The sequence below is a fragment of the Magallana gigas genome, chromosome 6 (assembly GCF_963853765.1).
Source record: "Magallana gigas chromosome 6, xbMagGiga1.1, whole genome shotgun sequence".
Taxonomy (NCBI): domain Eukaryota; kingdom Metazoa; phylum Mollusca; class Bivalvia; order Ostreida; family Ostreidae; genus Magallana; species Magallana gigas.
Window position 1 is genome coordinate 23,822,982 of NC_088858.1, and position 23,904 is coordinate 23,846,885.

The following is a 23,904-nucleotide window of genomic DNA, read 5'->3' on the forward strand; positions in this document are numbered from 1 at the left end:
TCGAAGACTGTACGAATATTTAAGAAACTGTTTTTATTACGAGTGTTACCGTTAGTACTCTAATCAAAGTTTGCCGAATCTTCTTGGAATTAAACATAGGTTGTAAATTTACATTGTATAAAAACTTTCTTCATGGTTACTCAGTGTGAAACATTCTTTACCTTTTGACGAATTTGTCCGCCATTGTTTTACTTTTCCACTAAGCATCCGCCTGCGTTGCCTTTCCTTTACACTACATCTAAATTCATCATGTTCATAAGTGATCATTCGTTCGCATTTCAAAATATTTAATGTCCGTATTCTCGGACTCCATGCTAGGAAATTTAGTTGGTTAGCTACGTCATTCTTATCCATGTACATGTTGTTGACGGCGTGCGGCCAAAGAAATTTTCACAATCGTTCTTTAAAACGCTTTAAAGTTATACTAATATAGGATATACATGTAATTTTTATAAACAGACCTTAATTAATTTTTTGCAAGTTTATAACTAATGATTATTCCTTCATCGGCACCACTTATAATTTACTCAATTCACCTTCTCTCTCTCTCTCTCTCTCTCTCTCTCTCTCTCTCTCTCTCTCTCTCTCATTCAAGTCACGAGCGGCAATGTCTTAACTCTGCCCAGCTACGATCTGATTGGACAAAGGTCAGTCAAAACATTACGTAGAAACTTTTCTGGAGTAAACCCCTATTATAGGCTTCAATGTAGTTCGCTGTAGGCCAGGAAAGCCCAAATTTGGTTGGAAGCATCCCCAGATCATATAGATTCAAGTTTGTTTAAATAATAGTCCAGGGGTAGGGTGAGGCCACAATGGGGGATGAATTTTTACATAGATATATAGAGAAAATCTTTAAAAATCTTCTTTTTAAAGACTGTTTGGCAAGAAAAGCTTAAACTTGTGTAGAGGCATCCTCGGGTAGTGTAAATTCAAGTTTGCAAAATCTCAGTCCCTAGTGGTAGGGTGGGGCCGTGATGGCGGTTTGAATTTTTACATAGGAATTTATAGAGAAAATCTTAAAAAATATTCTGGGAAAGTTTTCGGTCCAAAACTCAGTACTTAGTGTGAAAGCACAGGTTATGCAGATTTAAGTTTGATGAAACCATGATTCCCTAGAGAAAAGTGGGGCCACGAAATGGGAGGGGGGGGGTACATAGGAATAGAGAAAAATCTTCTTACAGGTACAACAACAAAAGGGGCTTGGTATTTTACTCAAAAAAAGAGGTGGATAAAAATTGGCAGATTTTCATTTTTTTTTTAGCAAGATCTACTGTACTTAGTTGTCAAGATATTTTGATACTGTAATGCTAATTTGATCAGAATTAAGGCAATTGTTGCTCAGGTGAGCGATGTGGCCCCTTTATATGACTATAAAACGGTGTGTATATATATATATATATATATATATATATATATATATATATATATATATATATATATATATATATATTTCCATGTTTGTAAACTTTTATGAAATGTACAGCCCCTGACTACGTTTTGTTAGTCATAATGATCTTTCTTCGGCAATATCACTTGCGGGCTCCAAACATATTACAATACCCTAAAGAAACCCTATGAAAAATAATGGGGTCATACGTAAAGAAATAATGCTTATGAAATTTGAAAATAACAAAAAGTAGGAAAATATTGTCAGTGAAATGTTTTCTATGAGAACCTTACTGTTAACGAATTCTTCATTCACAGATCGCGACTTAATTAAATTCGTACAGTCCAAGCTCTGTTGTACCCGTTTTCAATGTGATATGTTCACCGGTTTCCATAAATCATCGATACATCTAGATAAGCAATATTCATAAGCAAGTTATGTCATGCATTGTCCTTGTAAGGGGTGAAAACGAGAAACTAGAAATCTACTATTACTAGCCTGCGATGCCTGGGTCAAATTCACTTGTCAGGTACTGTCTCATTACAATGTAAATGATACACAGAACCGATGACTTTATAATACTTTCTTTTTAGCAGACACTTTTCCAGAAAAATAGTTTTTACCACGTAATTGACAGCGAAAAAAGATATTGAATATATACAATCCTTTATTATTGATGCCTGTGGGCGTAATAGAATTAGAATTGATTTCTTTTGGTAAAACTAGGTTTTGCAAATGTAATTACGTATTATAATGTTTTTACGTCACCTGTTATTTTATCATTCACTTAAAGCCAAGATTTATTGAGCAAGTCTTGTTATCGTGTGCATTCATTGGAATCTACTTGTACAAATAAATGTTTCATCGGGAAAATCTTTCTAAATTCTATAAAAGACAAACTGCCAATGTTTGTTATATATATCATTTTATTTCGCAGTATCACTTCCAAACCATAATTTTCAATGATTTTATATATTATATGAGTGCATTATTTTAATATCAGGGCTTGCTGGTGTTATATCCATAAGAAAAACAAGACAATGACATTGGAATAAAACAATAAAAACGCATTATAAACAGGTCTATGAAAGTAAAAATTGTCAAGTTCACAAGTGATTTCTGTTTTAAAATTAATCATAAAGAACAAAAATATTTATTTTCAAATAAATATCTGGAGATAATTGTGATTGTCTTAGCACACGATGTATTAGTAAAACAAAGAGGAAAAAACATAATTCATTAAAGAAGATTTCATGAGAAAAAAGATATTTAAACTGGAATGTGTAAAGTCATGTCTTCATCTCTTCATACTTCGGGAAGATGATTCAACAGGAGAAACAGAGTCTTGATGCTAAATTATGAAATCAAGGAAGAGAAACGGTAAGTTATATTTTTTTCTTTGCTTTAATAACATGATTTTGTTTAATTTTGACACTCTGTTATTGCAAACTACAGGCACTTGTCAGTTTTAAATTTCAGTTTCCATTTTATTTTTCTTAAAAATAAATGGCTGTGAATGAATTAAGTAACACAAAAAGTGTAATTCAAGAATGTGAGAATCAGAATTTTTCAAAGGAACAAAAAATTCTTGCAAATGATAAATAATAATACATTGTAACAAAACCTACATAATCAGTACTTGTGATCTTAAAGTTCTTTTCCTTAAAATAGTTTGCTTCATAGATATATCTTATGCACGTTTTCTTTTGAATTTGAATATGAACAAAAATGTGATAATTAAACATTTCCATGGATACCATGATAATGTTAATTGCAAGATCTGTTTTCTCAACACTCAAGATACATTTATTGATAAAATTAATCAACAGACTGAACATTTCATTTTGAATAATCTGCAATTGCCCAGGAACCAAATATTTAAATGAAGTACAATATTGTAACGTAAATTGTTTTCCCAGAATATCACATAACAATGAGCCTAGAAATTGTTATAGTATCAAAGAAGTGGAGATACATTTAAGTTGGGAATATCTTTTAACTTACAAGTCATATGTTTCATAGATTAAAAAGAATGTAAGGGCGAATTTCGTGCAGATGTGCTTAGATACATCTTTTAAATCAAAAGTACCTGGGTGACTGAATGCGCTGATGCTTATGTTAGTAAAGAGGGAAAAGGTTAGAGGCTGCTGTTTGGATAATGGTTATTGTTATTCATTAATTTTAAAAAAGTGTTAAAGTTTAATTATAGAAATCTGTTGAGCACATGGGGAATGATTAAGCACGTAACACAGTATTGACAAAATAACAAACGAAACAAAACAAAAAACGTACTTCTTCGAAAAGACGAACTATATATTTACAAGTCTACAAAAATATATTCTTTCTGCCAATTGTAACAAAACGTTTTCAAAAATTAATAACAAATTTCCTCTGGCAAGTTATATGTTAAGGTATTAACACATTTTGTTAGTGAATAAATTTTGAAAGCCAAAGCAGGATTTATATTTTCAGTTTCTTTTACATAAAATACAACAAGAAACATAATTACTAACGCAGTTATACAATAACGAATAATTCATTAAAAAACTTCTGTTGAATTGAGACGATTGCCTCCTCAAGAGTTATCTTTCTTTTTCCACCACAAAACATTGATAACATATGTTTTGTCATACCATATGAGCGTAGAGCAATGTCTTTTAAAAAAATTAGTTGATACACTGCAAAGATTGAAAACAGGTAAAACCTTTGGATTTTTTTCAGTTCTTTGTATGCATGCTGTTTTAGTTCGAAAAGCATGCTTAATGTTAATCGTTGAGGCACTGTAGCATTTTTTTTTAAAAAGAAAGGAAAGGAATTAAAGCATGAGAAATGTGTCTGAGGCGGATCCAAAGGGTGAGCCCTGCAAACGGAAGACACTGTATTAATTATAAGATGACATTCACCACTGGAACCACACCTGTATATTCAACACTTAACGTTTATATAACGTTCAGTTTCTATGGAACGTCAAACAACATTTAACATCACAAAATAACATTGTGTATATCACAGCTTTTGCCAATCAAGTTCGACAGAACAAACAAAAATTAACGGCAATAATATAGTTTTCATGAAACATCCGTGTCACTTGGCAACCAAATCACCAGAGTCCTGTTTCTCTGAAAACCTTCATCGATGCAATGGAAAAAGTCGAACCAAACAAACAAAAATCATCAAATAAATGATCACCTTGTTCACAAGCGATTAAAGTATTCATGTAGCAATAATCGTTGATAGTCCTGTTAATAAGAAATCAATATAAAGCTATATGGAGTCTAGTGGTATTCACACAATAACACTGGAATGACTATACTGGCACCATACATGATTCCATGACAAAAAAAAAACCGCTATCGTTAATTGAGGGGGTTTCCAGAGACAATCTGGGTCAATATTAGATTTGACTCATACTCCCTTGAGAAGGTGGGTATTGTGTAAGAGTGTTTGTTGAAGGTGCGGATTGCTGACGTCGACGAGGGGGCGAGGTTTTCCGAAGTTGATGAAACTCTGATCGGGTGGACTCTGCACTGTCCCGAAGGTCAGAAGAAACATCCTCGTGCCTCCGCTCTCGCTCTCGATGTTCTACCTGCTCACGTGGCTCAAACAGTTTGTCACGTGACTCTACATGCTTCTCACGTTCTACGTGTATTTCGCGAGAATTACGATCCCTGTCCAAATCCCTAACGGGAGGTAGAGAATAATGCGGCTCGTTCCTTCGTAAGGACACTTTCTCCGCAATTAAAAATGGAAGTTTCTCAAGCTGACCCTGTAAAAATGAATATTGATGTAGCCTATGGAAAATTCATAGTTTCTTTATCTTAATTTTGCTTAGGCTTTCCACTTCTCATAGTTGTACTCTGGTGATTGATTATAGGTACTTACTTGTAAAGACACGAGGGTGTTTTCTATTTTATTCACACGATCTTCCAGCGTAGATGTCTTCGTAAAGACATCTGAAACTGTGTCATGAATTTGTCCCTGTGTCTGGAAAAAACAAGAATTTCTTTTTCGTTCTGAATGTGGTTTGGATCAAAATGTGTTTTTCCCCCCAAAGATCTCTGGAATAAATATACCCGAAATCGATATTTAATTATTTTCGTTCAGAACTAACAGTGCCTCTAAACAGTTTATAATTTGCAGCTGTCCTTTTCTTTTATTAATATCCTGCAAATCAAAGAAACAACAATCTCCGTGTAAAAAAATTGCTATGCTTTAAACAAACTCTAAAAACATCACTTTTAATTTCTAGTCCAATTCATTATCAAGCAGTTTGCTTCCAATCAAAAGAAACGGAAAGCGATGTTTAGAGTTGTTATAAATTAGTAAAGTAAATCAATCATAAGCCAAGTCTACCGCAACCAACCATTTTGCAACCATGTACCGACACATGTATACATCTAACGACAGCATCACAACATTACACTCAGTATGCGTAACATACACATATAGCACATTTCATATGAAGCAATCATACAACAAACCCCAAACAAACACGAAATCAACAGGCCATAGTGCCTTTCAATGCGTCTGTTCGACTTAGTCTTCATAGGACAAATGAACATTGAGAAGCAACTACTTTGTATCCATAGATACAAAAACGTTTCTTCATAGTACAGTAACGACGGGTTTTTTTTATAACTAAGATCAAACAGTGTAAATATAGGGCGACTTATAGCCTCAAAGCCATATGAAAGGAAACTATGCGAAGAGGTTTTTAAAGCTTGTTGAACATAATGAAGTTTTATGATTGTGTTTCAAAAAAAAAAAAAGAGATCGCTATCCTCATTATGTTGTCAGCTTCAAAATAAAAAAGCGTAAGGTTTGAATTTTCAAACAGGAGAAACAAACTATTTTTCTCTATTGGACATGAAAAAGAATCGTATCTAAATATAATTTTAAAACATGAATGTGTGAATTTAATATACTTTATGATGAAAAGTGTTTAATATGAGATACGGATAAGATACTGATGTTTGAGGTATTGCCTAAATCACGTCTATAGCCCAAAAGAACACGTTTGTTATTTCTCAAGAAAATTCATCAAAATCTTTGTGTTTGGGTTATTAGGAAAAACCAAAGAAAAATGACCAGCACCTGGAAAATTCAAGAAACTTGAAAACAGTCATCTCACCTGTACATTCTGTGTGAACAAGAAATAAGGATGGTGAAATACAGACAGAATTAAAAATCCTAACCTAAAAAATGGCGCCTATACTTAGAATTTTGAACGATACATTAGTTTTCATGTCAACATGCTTTAGTACATGTATGTACATGAAGTCTTGCAATCAACTATCACTTACTGGACATAGCAGATCAGACAAACAAAGTCGTCATATCTGTTATGAAAAGTGACAAAATATAGCAACCTTAAAAGTTAGAGGTATCATTATACATGAAATTCTATTTGATCTAAAGATAATTATTTCAACATGTCTCAATTTTCATTTTCCCTCTCTTTCTCTATCTCTGTTCATGTACTTTCTCAACCGAACATGGCTTATACTATGTTTAGAACCTTAATTAACCATTTGTTTAGAGAATGCGTACAGGTTGTTTTCTGTACTCAGTTATCTCAACAATTATGTAAGAACGTCAACACGCGCGGTTAATCACTTGCAAGGAAGGGGATAATAAGAATCACATTGTGATGGGTTGATTTTTGTATGTCTGTCAGATATTCGGTACCTATTCTTTTTGGCTTAATGGAAACTGAACTTGTCCACTGTTATGACAAGTGTTGAAGAGAAAACAAAGTTGATGTGTCCGATTCCATATAAAACCACACTATGAATTAGAAGCGCCCAAGCAAGTTGCATCACGAAAATTAAAATGAAGGATTAAGGAAAGCTGGAAAAATATATGTTCTTTCGTCTGTTGCTCAAATGCCTCGCCCGTTCTTGCAAAAGCTTTTTTTTTCAAAAAATGTTTTAAATATTATACACATTTAGATATCCAACTAATTGACTTCGAAATATATTCAGTTTGTTCTAATTTTAGATTTTCAAAATTACATGTACTCAGATACAAAGACATTTATTTTGCCTTTTTCAAGAAAAGGTATGTGTTTGATGCACACGCTGCGGTGAAACTTATGCAACAGTGCTGGGAAAAAAAGCTGCAATTGTACTAAATAAATGCATGTCATGTATTCAGTTCCATGCCAACTGTATCCACAACACACGATATATTTATGGCGTAATAGTAACTTGACAATAGCTCGTGCAGTGAAAATTCAACCAGGACAAGCACTAATTTTAATATACAAAAACCATTTTGAAAAGATCCCACTTAATTTATAATTGTCATAATAAAAAGATAATTTTATAAAAAACGCCACAGTAATTGACAATAAACCGACAGACAATGTGCCCCGCGTGCATGCGTGATATAAGGGACAATCTAACTACTAATAGCTACAGCCCACGATGCATATTGCCTGCTACACATATAGATATATATATATTTATAACTGCACAGTGTGCACAGTTATTTATGCAGTCAAACCTGTTTGAATTGCACGTGGGGGATTGAAATATAGACGCTGTGAGGCGGTTCCAGGCCTGTACGACCTAAATTCTACAAAGAAAGGAAAGGGATAATCGAACCTTCTTGACTCAGACCAATAAAATCTACAAAAAGTGAGCAGCATTAAAAATAATCATGAAAAAGTTAAGAGAGTAAGAGACAGAGTGATAGAAACTGTACCTGATCAAAATGATTTTTCCAATTATTATTCTTAGGATTTATTTTAATACTCTTTTTGTATCCATTTTAGCCTGCTGCTGTTGAAAGCAAAACGATTTTTTTTGGACTTAACATGAATCAAGTGGGGATATATCCCTTTCCTTTGAATGTCTTTTACAAAGACTTAACGAAATGCTAAAATGAATACAAAAAGAAGAAAGGTTTCTGCGGAAGGAGTGCAATGATATATACATTAAGGAGAAATAAAAAAATAAAACATTATATACATTGGTGGAGGGAGGAGGATTGTTTACACACTACAAATCTCATGACAAGAATTATTGCTCCATTGTAGCAGACAATGCTCACACTTTCACCAAGAACTCGCTCACAGTAATCCAATTACCAAGCCAAGAAAGGAAAAATGGAATGTATTGGAAAAGCAGGTGTTTTCTGTTGACAGTGACTTTTAATTACGGTCTTTTTTTTGTTTTCCAGAGAGTGTTTTAACCGAAGGCCATAAAACACTCAGAAAAAAGTAACGAGGCTATTCAACTATTTTGGGTTGCACTAAAGGTTTAGGAAAAAATATCACTTTCTTTATATTTTTTTTATCTTACTGCCACCAATAAGTGCGTTGATCTCTTTGTAATCTATTTCTAACAACGAATTCACACCATATAACAAAAGCAAAGTGGAAGACAAAAGGGATTTCCATGCATTATGTAGGTTGAAATTATCCTACCAAATCTAAATTAATACCAAACAGTTCAAAACACCATTTCTAAGTTCTCTTGGCGTTAAATCCACGGCATCCTTCTACAAACAATTCCATCAGAAAAACTTTCATAGACAAACTATCAGGATGCAATAATACATTCTCACTCATGTAGCAAAATATTATATGCATGTTCCTAACTTTGGCATGCTCTAGAATATTCATTTAATTTATTTAATCCTTATTGTATGAATTTGGAATCATTTGATTTCTAACGATAAATCTTACATGTACATGTAGGTATGAAAATCCAAAGGCATCAAACTAATACTAGTATACTACCAACTGATTATATAATTAATTATATTTACAGGTACTTAAATTGTATTCAAAATAATCATTGCACTTTAATCTTTTCTTGAAACTGAAGTTTAAGGTCAGACGACACGTTCCTCGAGAATCTTTTTGGTATCTTCTCGTAATAAAGAGTTCCAATAAAAAATATTAATTTTATAATTACTTTAAAAATGATCAAAATTTACTTGGGTTTGGTTAAGTGTCTAGATGGTCGAGTGGTTAGAACCGTGGCCGCACACTGCCAGAAGTGTATAGGTTCTAGAGGCGTGAGTTCAAAGCCCCGCCCCGGCGGGGACATAGTTCTAATATAGTGAATTTCGCTGTGTTGTAGATGTATTTATTTTTATATCAGCAATTCAAGTATATTTTCAAGAAGATTATACAGGAAATTGCATACTCTAGTATTTTGCAGAAATGCCTGGTAAGGTACCCTAATTTTTTGCAAAAAAGCTTGTCAAAGTAGTAGTAAACCATTAACAAATTCCTGGAAAAAGTTATCTAAAATTGAAGAACGTGTCGTGTGACCTTAAAGCAATATGAGCTGCAATTTTCATGATTAATTTTTTTTTTAACAAAAATGTTATATTCAACTAAAATGACAAAAATATCATGGTATGAAAATTTCTTTTCGACAAATTTTTGTGAAAAGGGCCGTTAAGGAGCCTTAATTGGAGCGAAATTGAATTATTGTTGTCCTGTACAAAAATTGATTTGCTCTATGTTCCTTCGAAGAGATATCTTTCCTCTGACAAAAATTAATGATTTTTCCAACCTTATTTATCATAAAAGTTTACGTTACATGCAGACTTAGCATACTAGCAGTTTTTACAGCAAAATAAAATTCTAAAAAATACAGCTCATATTGCTTTAAATGTCATCATTACTACATGTAGCAATATTTGCCATTAAATGTTAAATATAGTTTTATTATTTGTCATGAAATGTAAAATATAGTCTTATTGGGTTTTTTTTATACACAAGAACTACAAAACTACAATTCGATACATATAATGATTTGTTTACGTGGTTACTGATATAGTTTTATTTATAATAATAGGGTTGTATAATTCTAACTCTTAATTGATAAGGTTGGGGGGGGGGGGTTAATTCTGACGAAATATATTATCTTGCAAAGCGACCCTCATAAATCCTTTTATGAGCAGACAATATGCTTTTATCTAGGCATTTTAATTGGGTTTGAAATTTGATGCACTCTGAATAACTTGAGAAAAAAACCTATACTACGTATTGTAGGCCAAATAAAAACAAAATTTGCTGATATAAAGCATTAGGTCTTACCCCCCCCAAATTACTTATATACTAGAACTGTTGATATAACTTCAAAGGTTCTTTAAAACGTTGAATATCAATCTCTTAAATCGAGAAACGTCATATTGATATTTATTTGGAGTAGGGTCATATTTCTCAATCATCATCGTATGCCATTTTCTGATCAACAACATACTCAGTAGGATTTGCTGCCCAGTGATCACGAAAGTACGTACCGTCGTCAAGTATGCTCTTGCAATTTTACTTTCATAAAACTCTCAAATATCAAATCACAAATTAGAAACAACTTTAAATCAATGAAGTAAATAAGCAATTACAGTTATCCTAATTGATAACTCGATTTTTATCTGAACGTTTTTATCTGAAATGTTTTTAGTGTTATCCTTTTAAACAATTTCAAAGCCTTTGTTCTATATCAAAGGTATTTAAGTATTCAAGATATTCCATTTGAATTCCTCAATTATATCCTTAAAGATCCGGTGAATTGAATATTCTTTCTAACGAAATTTCTAGTATACTAGTATGCCATACTTAAATAATCTTAATTATTAAATGTATATACTTAAGAATTTTTTTTTCAATTTAAACCGAACTTATTTGAATAATAATTCTTCCAAAGTTAAGGCATTCTTATTGGAACCATGCTATTCTGCAAGAAAGAATAAAAAAAATTGAAATGGAATCATCACATTTGATTTCTGAAACACTGTTAAGCAAAATGGCATCCTTTATTTCAAAATAATATTATTGGTACCTAAATTTAAAAATCATCCGAGGAGTAATTTCATAATAATAGTTCCATCAAAAGACCAGATGCAATCGTGCAATCTATTCGCCTTCTTTGCTATGAAAAACGTTCAAGCTAACAAAGGCTTTAACACAGAGGTCTTGAGAAGCATAAAAGCCCAAAAAATCTACATTCATATTTACTTTATAGAAGGGATCATGCAGGTTTGATGCATATAGCAGGAAACAAAGATAATAAAAACGTGACGAAGATGTGACGTCACATCCATGACACAAAACAGACGTGCAAGTGACTACTAAGACATTCAAAGAAGGGTGTGTATATATTGCAAGGCTACAACACAAACTGACGAGAGTACCTTCGCAATATCAACTAGTGTGTTTTGATTTTCGGCCAATTTCCTTTGCCCCATTTTTACTTTGCGCAAACTGTAAGAGAAAAATTAAGTTTGTTAGTATTATCACCCACATTTTACCTTCGCCATGTCGTCAAAAGAAAATTTCTCGTCGTCCGCTTTGTCTTGATCAGATTTTATGTCGCGAATACTGAAAGTATATCAGATGAAATATAAATATTGTAAAAGTCGCTGAAAAAATGCAATTTTAAACAAACCTGAAATGTAATTGTGATAATAAAACAAATATCACAATGTAGAAAAAAATAATATATTGGAAGGAAGTTTTTTTTATCGCAATCAATTCAATTCAATTTTAAACCGGATACAACTTCAATGTGCACGTAAAGAAAATAGAAAAACTTAACACTAGATAAGGTTGATATTTTTCATTAACAAAGCTCTTTTACTCGGTCATTTTATCAAGAGAGTCAAAGAAAGATTAAAAGAACGGTGTTAATAAGAATCAGTAAGATGTTATATTTATGGCTTATGTGTGATATAAAAATTGTATTCATACATGAAAGTAGAACATAACAAAATTGAATAGGACTAATGTCGGTAATGTATTTTTTTTATAATACCCGTGCATGATGAAGCTCTGCCATTTAGTCAATTGATCGTTGACCGAGAGGTCTGGAAATGCGATGAAAGGTATAGCTATGTCATTCAGTTACCTTTCAGTCACACTTCAGTTACCTTTCAGTCACCTCTCAGTTGACTGAATGGCGCAGTTTCATCCTTAGACCCGATACTTCTGCATAGGTTGATAATTGCCCATCCCATCACGTCCCACCCCATTGACAGATTTGCTTGCTTACGTTTTTAAAAAATAAAATAAAATCTACGATCGACTGCACCAATTCTCCCACTACATCAAAAAGTGTTTGCACTCAGGATTGTAAAAATGTGTCACACTATGCAACAGCGATAGTAGAGGCGTGCTGAGCCTTTGACATTTAGCTGTTTCATTTCATAGAATTTTAAGTCGCCGGATCCCCCATACAAACAAAAGAACAACTGCATTAGTTTAATGAGAACAGCTATTTTCATTTCAATCCATTATGCACCCGGGACATAGCTTTTGGTTGCGGAAAAGTCACTTTGCACATCAAGGTGATTAAACTGGTGTCACTCTTTGTTCATAAAATGCCGCTATTGTACTTAGTCATTGTGAAAAATGGTGTTCTGTGCAATATCAAGTTTGACATATTTTTCATTAGAACAATACGGATGGCGCTACTTTTAATAATTTACATCGGTAGTTGGCGTTTAAATGCAAATTATTCGATACTCAAACACTGATTAATTGTCTAGATCTTGTTTATGTACTTCTAGCTACGAAAAGAATACGTTAACATCATTATATAGCTGCAAGTGGCTGCTGGCACCATAAAGAAAATAACAATGCAAGATTATATATTAAGCCGCATTCCCCCAAATAGATGTTATGATTTGAAAAGCAGACTTCATTGGGAAGGCTATCTAAATAGCTTCGCATTCAAAAAATCAAAAAGTTTCAAGTAAAGATTTAAAAATTACAAATACAAACCATCTACTCTTGTTTGAAACAACTTGAATTAAGTAATTGTTATACAGTACGTTCAAAACCAGTCCGTATAGTTGATATGTGATCTCACATTTTTTTTTTGGATTTCGTCTTAAAGTTATTTCCTTTTATTTAAAGGGGCATGGTCACGATTTTGGTCAAATTTTATTTTTCTGTTTTTATTATTTACAATGCTTTATGAATGCATTTCTAATGATTAAATGAAATTTGGGTGCTCGTCGATGAGTTTTAAGCAAGATACAGGGCTCACAATTCTTGGTCATGTAAACAAGGTTCGTGCCCTGTTTTTGTTTACATAGGTTCAATATACCAGTGACAAATCTTTTTCAAGATAATTTGTCTATATTCTTATTCATTTTAAGCATAAATAAACAGTTCTTAACGATTAACACATTCATTTTAGGTCTATAACTGGAATTTTCATTTCAACATTCAAAATATAAACAAAAGCTTTGTTTACATAGCAAGAAATTGTAAGCTCTGTAACTCACTTATAACTCAACCAATGACACTCAAATTTTGATTGCCAATTAAAAATGCCTTACTGAAGCATTATAAACATTAATATCGAAAAAAATAATTGTTGACCAAAATCGTGACCATGCCCCTTACAAAGCTAATACTATTTGGGGGGAGGAATGTTGTATTATGTCGCGTTTACCTGTGGATTGCCTGAAGAAACTTTCTCTGATGAGCTCGGACCTTCCCGGCGTCGATTTTGTTGACAAGTTTTGTGTACTTGTATATTAGCCACGTCTCTCGCAATACATTAGCTGCCGCATTCTTCAACTGAAAATGAGAAAAAAACATGAAAAAATTAAAAAAAAGTTAATACCTACGTAGCAAACAATGTAGTATAAGAAGCATGAAAATAAAATTCAAACGGCTCATTAGGTACGTTTGCTTAGAAAAGTTTGAAAGGATGTGGTAAAGTGAATAATTCTTTTGCAAAGTACAATGTAATACATAAAATTATACGCAACAGTTAAAATAGAAGAAAATATTTTGATTTAAGTTACTACATACAATATAGGTTCAGATAAAAAAAACACATACAAGTTTCTTTTGATTGCATTATATGTGTATGTGCCCTAGGCCTAGAATGCCATTTGTGTGTTAAATTTAATTAACTAAAGCCTTAAGCAAAAAAAAGTGAGAATTCAAGGAGAGGGAGGTTGTTGGGGTTCAGAGGAAGTTAAGGTAACCTTATACATAGAGTTGTATCGTGTTGTGAGTCCAGCACGTACTTACTCGTTTTGACAATTGGGTGTCCATCATGAAGAAATGAACGTGTTTCTCTGCTCTACTGAGTTCTAACTTTTTGGACAAAATAGCAACAATCAAAGCAGTAATACCAGCACCCTGAAAACAAAAATGTCAACATTTTAATGGATTTTAAAAAAAAGTAAAATTATCACACGCAAAAACCATGAAAATCTTGAATATCGTGGAGACGCTAAAACCACGAACTTGTTCGCACTGTACGATTTTCCATGAAACTCGAAACTTAATATGCTAAATTAAAAAAAAAAAATATGCATTGCGTTGAAATGGAACTAGGTACTAGTACTTATTGGCATTGAACATTTTTTCCTGATAAGTACAGACCTGTGCGATAATTTCCAGATGTTAACGTTATCGGGTATTACAGGGCCATGATCATGATCACGGTTTTGAACTCACAATTTTTCAAACTTCAAATTTTTTTTCTTCCATTTATGATGTTTTATTAAAGATATTGCTAATGCAATATGAATGGTACACATCTTACCATACAGCCCACCGCGATGGCGATGGTCCTCCCACAATACGTGTTTGGGACTATGTCACCGTAGCCCACCGACAGAAAAGTGATTGAAATCATCCACATGGCGTTCAGAATGTTCTCATGTCGATGATCAAAATAGCTGTAGAAAAAACGACCAGGAATCTTGTTAAATTTTAAACAGTAAGAATTTTATATACATGTACATCTGTTAGGTAGATATCTGCATCACTATAGACTGATCTGAATTCATAATTATAACGTTATCACAACGTATACCAAATCTCTGTCTGTCCGTCCGTCTCTCTCTCTCTCTCTTTCTCTCTTGCAAAAAGTAGATAAATAGACAGATAAATAAATCTGAGTTACTCGGTCTAATATATAAGTTACTGGAGTCCTTAGCAGATCTCTATATAACACCTGCTATTTTTCAAGCGTATGTTCATGTATGAGTGTACGTGTGTGTAATTTATGTGTGTAATTATTCACCACTGTGTATACATTACTTTACATATGCAATAATATTTTTACACCAAAATGTTAAGAAAATTTCAATTTCAAGCGGGAAGACACCAGCTTTGAGAGATGAAGTCTTGAAAACATGAAATTAAGCTAAGAACTTACTGTTCATGCACTTGCTGTAATAAAAACCATGGAATAATTTTAATTAATTAAGCCGTTTCTAAGAGTTTTAGCCAAGAAAAACGACAATTAGAAAAGACTTAAAATATCAAATTTTCATTTGGCAACCTACAAAATTTGAGATGCAATATAAAAAGCTTTATTGATTTTTAAATTCAAGAAAAACAGGCGGGGAATACTTTAATATTTTATATTGCAGAATTTCATGCCAAAGCGCATTCAACTCACAACTGTCCTAGAAGATATCGACCTAAACCTTATTTTTTTTTTTTTTTTTTTTTTTACAAAAAAAGTATTGATCCTTCTACAGTCATTTGTCACGTTGTGGGTAAAGGCGGTCTTAGGTTGACTAATTGATATAAATCCACAGTCTTAAGCAACCAAATCGATGAAAGCCAGATCTGATTTTAGCTTAATAGCAGTTGACAACATGCAAGAAATGCAAAAATTTTTAAAAGATTTTTACGCAGAAGTGAAAGCATTGAATTTGGGCCAAGGTTATACATTTGCTATACCAAATAGAATCGTTTGTTAAATGAATGATTAACACTCCCGCTACATGAATAAACAAACATTAAAATCTTTTTTTTTCCCCAGATAAATGATCACGTCCGCACCTTTTTGAACTTGTGCGAATTTTACGCACTTGTACTGCTGCGGAAGCGGACGTTAGAGTCCTGGATTTTCCGAGATATTTTATCCTGCAGATCCTTTGGGAAATTTGTAATATATCTCTCCGTTCGTAAATTTCAATCATTCCCGGAAATGGCTCTTATTGTGAATACTAGTTTATCTCTAATTGTCTGACGGAAGCTGCCATGACGGACTTTATTTTCAGACCATAGTAATATGAAATACTAGTATTCTATTCCTTATATCTTCCACTCCTATACACGTATGTTTTAAGAGTCAGAAGGTTCGTTGGCAATCAAACCCATGGGATATATATTTTTTTTCGGAGAGATCAACACAGAAACTTGTATAGGTTTTAAAAATAAATTAAACCACTTCCAAAATACAATTCTTCTGAGCATCTTAATTGAGTAAAGTACACGTACTCTCAGAGAGCAAATATAAATTGTTGAGCAATTATTATTCAAATCTCTAGATGAATAAAATGCAAAACATGTTTCTTTGCAAATAAAGAAGCCAAGCTGTTGGTACTGTCCTTTACAAAAATTTAGATTATTGAGAATCAAAATTTGTACATGACAACTTTTTTGTAAAGGACGGTACTTTATTCCAAAACAAACTGATTTTCTATGCTTGACTTCATCATTTCCTAATCATATTCATTCATATGAAGAAAAAAAAATAATAGAGATTTTTTTTTCTCCTTGGGCCAATAATATTGTACATGTAACATTCATCCAACAGACATTCATGAAACGCATAAGCACGCTTAAGTGAAATTGACTTGGAAAACACTGCATCAATTCGATATGAAATATCATGTGATACTAACCACACTAATTAAATAATGAAAAATCTGCATATACTTTGCTAGATAACTAAGTGCCTAGGTTTTAATTTTGGCATCCGTCTATAGGGTGCAATTATCTTACGATCCATATTTCATATTATACAGACCATTGCCTAAAGAGTACATGACTATATATGGTCGCTTTTGTTTCTCCTGACACGTAAGATATTTAACTTTGAAAATGTTTTCCCCACAGTATATGCTGTAAAAAAGTATTTTATGGAATTTTATAAAAACCAAAAGAGACTACCAGCTATTTACACATTATCAATGGTCTATCCAATGAAATACGGAGTAAAGGAAAACTGTACCCTTGATGGTTGCAAAATTTCAACCTTGGGACTGGCTTATACATCTGGTATAGTGTTAAATTTTCTGTCGAGGAAGATTTGCGAATGAGATATTGCGGTCTAGCCTACCATTTATTCTCCTGTCGATTATCAAGACAAGTTTCCTTTTATTTCAATCTTGCGACAATCACATTTATCGTATATTGTTATATTTTCATGTTAAATACTGAAATCTGATTGGTTAAGACGCAGTTAATAATATTTACTATTACCCTCAGCGTTAGCAACGCACTTGGCAACAAGTAACATTAAAAAATGTTACATGCGCGAAAATTATGCGCGTACGGTTCGCTGTAGAATTCACGTTATTCCTATATAAAAGCAGTAAAATTTTCTTAAAAATTTAAAAAAAGACATTCAGTATAACAAAATAAATAGTGCCTGTTTGGGAGGATAACAGTTGAAATTGACACCCCTCGAAAACCATTGTCAACCTCCGCTTCGCGTCGGTTGACAATGGTTTTCTCGGGGTGTCAATTTCAACTGTTACCCTCCCAAACAGGCACTATTTATATAATGTTTACTAAAAGTAATCTGAAAGTTTTGTTTCACTAAAAGGAGAAAAAAAAACCCAAGCACTTGATTTCAAATTTATCAAGCGCTTAAAATTGGTAAATGAATATACTAGATGATGTAATACAACGTATATTATAGTAAACTAGGGAAACCATAATGGTAATCTAAAAAATATATACCTTAAAAACCTAAATAGTAATTCTTTGGGTTTTTAAATATACTAGTATATTTTTCAGATTATCCATTATTTTAATTTTAAAATAACAAATACAAAACCTTTCGTCGATTCCGGTAGGAATATATTTAAATGTTAAGAAAGACAGTAATTGACTTCAAATGTCGATATATGTTTAGATGTTAAGGATTTCGTGCTGAAACCTACATGGACACCGGATGTTTTAATATGCGGACCGGAAATGACTTACAAATGTATAATAAACACTGCAAATATTTCGCACTGCCAGGAAAATATCAATTTCATGCAAATATTGTCTATTTTTTGCTTAAATCAAAAGTAGTTGTATTGAAATACTCTTAAGTATTATTGAATTTAATAAAGATGACAGATTAAAAATCTTAAATTAATTTTATAATTTTTTCAAACACTTGCAATCTACATAAATAGGAACAAAACAAAAAGATTTCCAAACAATATAAAAGCTTTAAAATTTCGTTGATCTCTCGAAGGCAAGCATTTTTCCCATTTCACACCTAACATTCAAAAGGGAATGTCCAAGATATCAATTTTTGTCACATTCTGTTATTTAAAGGTGATGGCAACATCGCGTAAAAACTGTGATGGAAGATTGAATTATAACGGAGGCAATTGCCGATTAATAAAACTTCTTTGTGGCTAGAATCGAATTGGAAATTGGTTTAGCATAATGAACGTTATTCAATAAGAGAGGAAAATCCACCACAGCAATTTATCAAAATTTCTCTTTCCAAAAATCCAAAACTAAAATTGTAGACGGAAGTGCTCTGTCCGATGTCGTTTTCATCTCCAGCAATTTAAAGCAAGAGTATTGTGTAATTGTATGGACCATACTTGATTAGCTGCGGTTACTATGCATACGACCAATTTGATACTAGTGCCAAAAATAAATTGATGATTTGTTTTCATTATTCTTATTTGCGGTCGAAGAGAACGCAGCAAAAAAAATCATTTCATGCATTTACGCACAGCAATATATGAAAACTGAAATAATATCACTTCTTCTACAAAAAATAATCATCAACCCAAATTTTCTCGTCATTCGTTTTACTTTTTATACGGTACAAAACCAAGAAAAAGCATGACCGGATTAAAACGTCAAATTTGCTGGTTGATAAAAAGATCAAATACTCGGGGGAAAAAACCCTATTCTGACCATAATATAGCTGTGATAATTCTAGAAAATAAAACTCAGAAATAGCATTGTTATATATTTGTTGCCATGGTGACCAAAGTAGGCAAGGTAATATAAAGAAAAATCATAAGGAATACCATTTTATTCTAACAAGATTGTTCTCTCTACACGAATAAATTCATACACTAAGTACCTCTTGCTATGTCAACTTTAAATATCGATAATATAGTATATATTAATTATTGATCACTTACAAGTATCATGTACCTAAATAATAAATGCTTTTCATCAACCAAATGAATTATATGATTTTACATGTTAACGAGCATTCGATATATAAGTCGTGTTCTCATTAGCGTCGAAATGTTGTCAGCACTGGAAGCCGCCATTAATGTCGATGAGTTCACATGAATAATAAAAATGAATTGGTTGAATGTCTCAACAGTATGTACATGTAACATTTAGAAAAACACAACATGAATTCCCCTGCTTTGCTGCTTATATGTACTTTATATGTCAAGTGACTTAGTGCATGGCCCAGGGGGGTCGGAGCCTGGGGTGCTGGTTGCATTAGGGTGACTATTTAACAAAGGGTTACTTTGCAGATAAAAGCACAGGATGAACCTCTGCTATTCAGTCAACTGAATGTTAACTGAAATGTCTGGAAAGGTGACTGAATGGCACAGCTATGCCATTCAGTCACCTTTCAGTTACCCTTCAGTCACATTTCAGTTAACTGAATGGCAGAGGTCCATCCTGTGAAGTTTACTATATACGGTTTGCTCCATCTTCGCTAGCCAAGGGTTTTTGGTCCACTTCGGAGCGGAGTGGACAAAAAAACCCCTAGGCTAGCGAAGACGGGTTTGTACTTGAAAGAAAAAAAGATTCAAAGTTGAGTTTACCTTTCGCAGGCACGTAGTAACCAACTGGTGATAATCCACATAGAAAGAGTAAATACAAGCATCACAGTCCCTGGGCAAATGTGCATTAAAGTTTTCAACACAAAACGTGTATCAAAATTAATCCTATTCAGCGCTCCTATACTCCGCGAGGAAGCGTCCGTGAATAGTTTACTGTGGAGCAACATAACCCTGGCGATGAGATACAGTCTCATGAACATTGGAATAGATAGAAGTATATCCACAGGGACTGGTTCTTCACTCACAGTCTGCCCATCGTAGAGTTCCGTCTTCCATATGAAGAAGAAAGAATCCCCTGGAATCGGATGGACCGCACAGATGAGGATTTCAAGGCTAAGTTGGAAACTTCTCTTCCATGAGATCGCGATCCGCCAATCTTCCACACAGTTGTCAATGGCAAACAACTATTTAAATAGAGAAATTAGATTTGTTTTCGTAAGGAGTTCAATTTATTATAAAGAAAGGTTAATAAACAACTACAACTTGTTAATAAGTAATTTGTTACTTCATCTATATGTACAATCAATTCTAGTTTTCTAAATGTAGTTTAATAAACAGATTGTTTAAATACATTATTGGAACAAAACCACAGTAATATTTTGAGAATGCATGTGTTATACCGATAGAACGACCTCTCTCTTGCTTCTAAATCAGAATTCCGAATCGAAAGTTTCAATTTTCAATAGTTGAACGATTTTTACTGTATGCTTTGACTAAATATATTTTGGTAACATTTTTATTGGTATCACAATCAGACTGAGTCAGTATTTATATCATTTCATTCTGTTAATTTTCTTCGTTCTTTCCATTCTTAACAAAATTCAGGTATAGCTTGATTATAAAAACCTTTAATCAAGAAACTATATAAATACAATCATGTAGATTTCTATGTTTGAAAGTTTCAAAATCCACTTGTTTCGAAACTCGCACTCAAGCCCAATTGTGATAATAACTTGGGGTTAATTTGGCGAATCTGGTTAAATGGCCAAAAGGCAAGTGCCTAACTTTGGCTTAATACGTCCTATCACAAATGATCAGCTCGTGCTTATCAACAGAAATCGTTATATTACAGTAGCAATTACTGAACGGTATTATGGCGAAAATTTTTGCAAAGATGTCGATTGTGGGACCACGGACTTCTGGGAAATTATCGTAAAAGTCTATTCTGCAAATGCTCATTTTATTTCAGATCGATGTAGCCTTGCGGTAAAAATTGCCTTTTTAAATAAGTGGCAACATCAGCAATTGGCTTTACAGACAAATTATGTGCCATTCATATAATACCTTTCTGACCATCGTGTCTTAGGAAGATGTGCTAGTGTCAAATTAATAACCGCTATTTTCCATCGTTGATAGAATAAAGATGTGGGGGTTGTGTACACTGTAAAATTTATTTTGGCAATTTCAGTAGCTATTTTTGTTAAAATCTATATAGATGATAGAAATTTTAAAAGCCCCAGGCCCTTTCGACAATTCATTATGAAATGTCTCACATAAATGACGCATTCAATTCGCAAATTTCCCATAAACGTCAAATAGATGTTCCACAATGTGTTTATCTGTATTTCATTTAGGATAATGAATCGAATTTCAACTGTACCAGGTGAAGACAGGATCTACCATCTATTACCAGTTACCGTAACTTTTCATAAAAGTACAACTACAAATCGTCTACAATTAATGCCTGCTGCTCTATTGAAATAAGGATTCCGCCTCGCCCTCATAGCGGAAGTGATCTTATCTTGAATCAACATCACGTGATCAAACGCTAAGAAATACCGTACTTACAGTTGAACTGAAAAGAAATCGCATATAATTTCAACTGAATGCATTGTCATAGATGTTCAAAATACAACGGTGTCGCTTTAAGCAATTGTGTAAAATGATAAGAGGAGGAGGGGGGAACAACTAAATGACAACATTGCTACTATTGTATATCCATCTTAAACAACCAGCCTGAGGATAAATTACATGTAAAGCTATACAACGAGACAGTATACGTAAGCAGTTTGCCTAAAAAGTGTTAGAAATAGCTAAAATAAGTGCGAGTGATATATATATATATATGCAAGCATAAAAAACCCCCAAAAAGAGCTTTCTTCGCAAGTAAATGTGTAGATATGGATAGCAAGGCGTCACAATCTTGAGAGCTTGTTATAATATACCAGAAAATACTTTTAAGAATTACCAAATGTTGCAGAGTAGTACATATTTACTTAGGAAATCATATCTACTGGCGTTAATTTAGATTCTTTCATGGCTTACGAAAAATTCTTAAAACCTGTCAAAATGCAAAACATAAAGGAAAGAACGCCCTATATCGTAAGGCTTCTATGCATTTGGTAAGGCGTCTATGCAGCAATATGCCGTTTGAAACTCATATAAAAGTTCATATATAAACTTTAATTAGCCAAGTTCGCAATTTTCATTCCTCTTTATTAAGCGCAAACGCTGATCTCACAGTGATACAAGCAAAAAGTTCAAAACGTAATTCATTGCTGGTACTTACTTTAATCTACTCAAGATAAAATGGCGTCATCCAGAGAGCACAACAAAATATTACGTCATCAGTGAGAAGTGTTACGGGTATTGCAAGGAATGTTAACCCACTACCCATACCCAACGTCCAAAATACGTCAATTGAAGCATATTTTATAAGCTGCATTTACTAGTATCTGTACAGTTGTAAATGTTTTCAAAGCTCTTACAACACAGATAGTAGGCTATGGTTTCTAAAGCACTACAAGCGTAATGGTAACTGAGGTATGTACCACATGATCAGCAAATAGTTCATTTGCAATCATAAGCTACATGAGGAAAACCAGAACATGTTTACTAGAAGCAGATCCGGAAATTGTTCATTTAATTATGTTTATTTCATTTTCATGAATGACAATTTCTGTCTCCCCCTCGTCATACATTCTGATAATCTGCAGCTCTCTTTTCCCTCTTTCTTTTCGTTTTTAAAGTGTTAAACTTAACGTGATAATTATGAGAGATAAAACCTAGTGTAATATTCTTGTAACATGTGTACATGTACAATGTACCGGGAGATAGGAATTAGGCCTTTGCACTTGTACAACAATAAAACAAAGAGGAGAGAGAGAGAGAGAGAGAGAGAGAGAGAGAGAGAGAGAGAGAGAGAGAGAGAGAGAGAGAGAGAGAAAGAGAGAGAACTACTAATTTTTAGAAGAAAAAAAATAAAGACGTACCTGAATCTCGACGGCGTGGTAGGCGAGTATAAGACCAATCAAACAAAAAGTGGACAGAGAGATGAAGGCCTTCAACACCAGTGAGTAATAACTGTCCTGAAAATAGAAACCAGTTCTCAAGTATATATCGCGTTAAACTGGAGATGAATCTGACATCTTACTGCATATTGACACATTCAAATGCTTAGATGACATGATACTTAGGTACAATCCTCTTGGTTTTTTTTTTTGCCTTTTGATAAATTTGCATGATTTAAGTCACTCACCAAAAAAAGTATTGTGGGTTTTTTTTCGAATAAAAAAACTATGTAGGAGTCGATGCAAACGTTTTTAAAAGGGATCATAGCTTGTCATGGTCATTTTAATGAGACAAAGTCCGCTTTCATCCTATCAAACAACATTATAAAACAAAACATCAAGTAATTACAGTACATCCAAGGTAGCTTGTCAAGAAACCCTATGTTTCAGCAGTTCTGATTTTCAATTATGTCTGCACAGCCGCCATACCGGAAATAG

At 33.2% G+C, this 23,904-nt stretch overlaps 1 protein-coding gene across 8 annotated transcripts in view; it reads right to left on the minus strand.

Annotated features, from left to right (window-relative positions):
- Window positions 1–2,295: 2,295 nt before the first annotated feature.
- LOC105319791 (small conductance calcium-activated potassium channel protein 2) overlaps window positions 2,296–23,904 on the minus strand; it is a 64,154-nt gene continuing 42,545 nt past the window's right edge. For 6 of the 8 annotated variants that reach the window (XM_066086741.1, XM_034469702.2, XM_066086742.1 and 3 more), the window contains 9 exons: window positions 23,389–23,484; window positions 20,159–20,580; window positions 14,923–15,058; window positions 14,403–14,513; window positions 13,813–13,940; window positions 11,546–11,615; window positions 7,895–7,966; window positions 5,270–5,371; window positions 2,296–5,153 (listed from right to left, as the gene is read on the minus strand). In XM_066086741.1, the coding sequence (XP_065942813.1) occupies window positions 4,782–5,153; window positions 5,270–5,371; window positions 7,895–7,966; window positions 11,546–11,615; window positions 13,813–13,940; window positions 14,403–14,513; window positions 14,923–15,058; window positions 20,159–20,580; window positions 23,389–23,484 (1,509 nt within the window). In that variant the 3' untranslated portion in view covers window positions 2,296–4,781. Of the gene's footprint in view, window positions 5,154–5,269; window positions 5,372–7,894; window positions 7,967–11,545; window positions 11,616–11,662; window positions 11,733–13,812; window positions 13,941–14,402; window positions 14,514–14,922; window positions 15,059–20,158; window positions 20,581–23,388; window positions 23,485–23,904 lie in introns of all 8 variants that reach the window. The other 2 variants (XM_066086746.1, XM_034469707.2) reach the window with 2 other exon arrangements.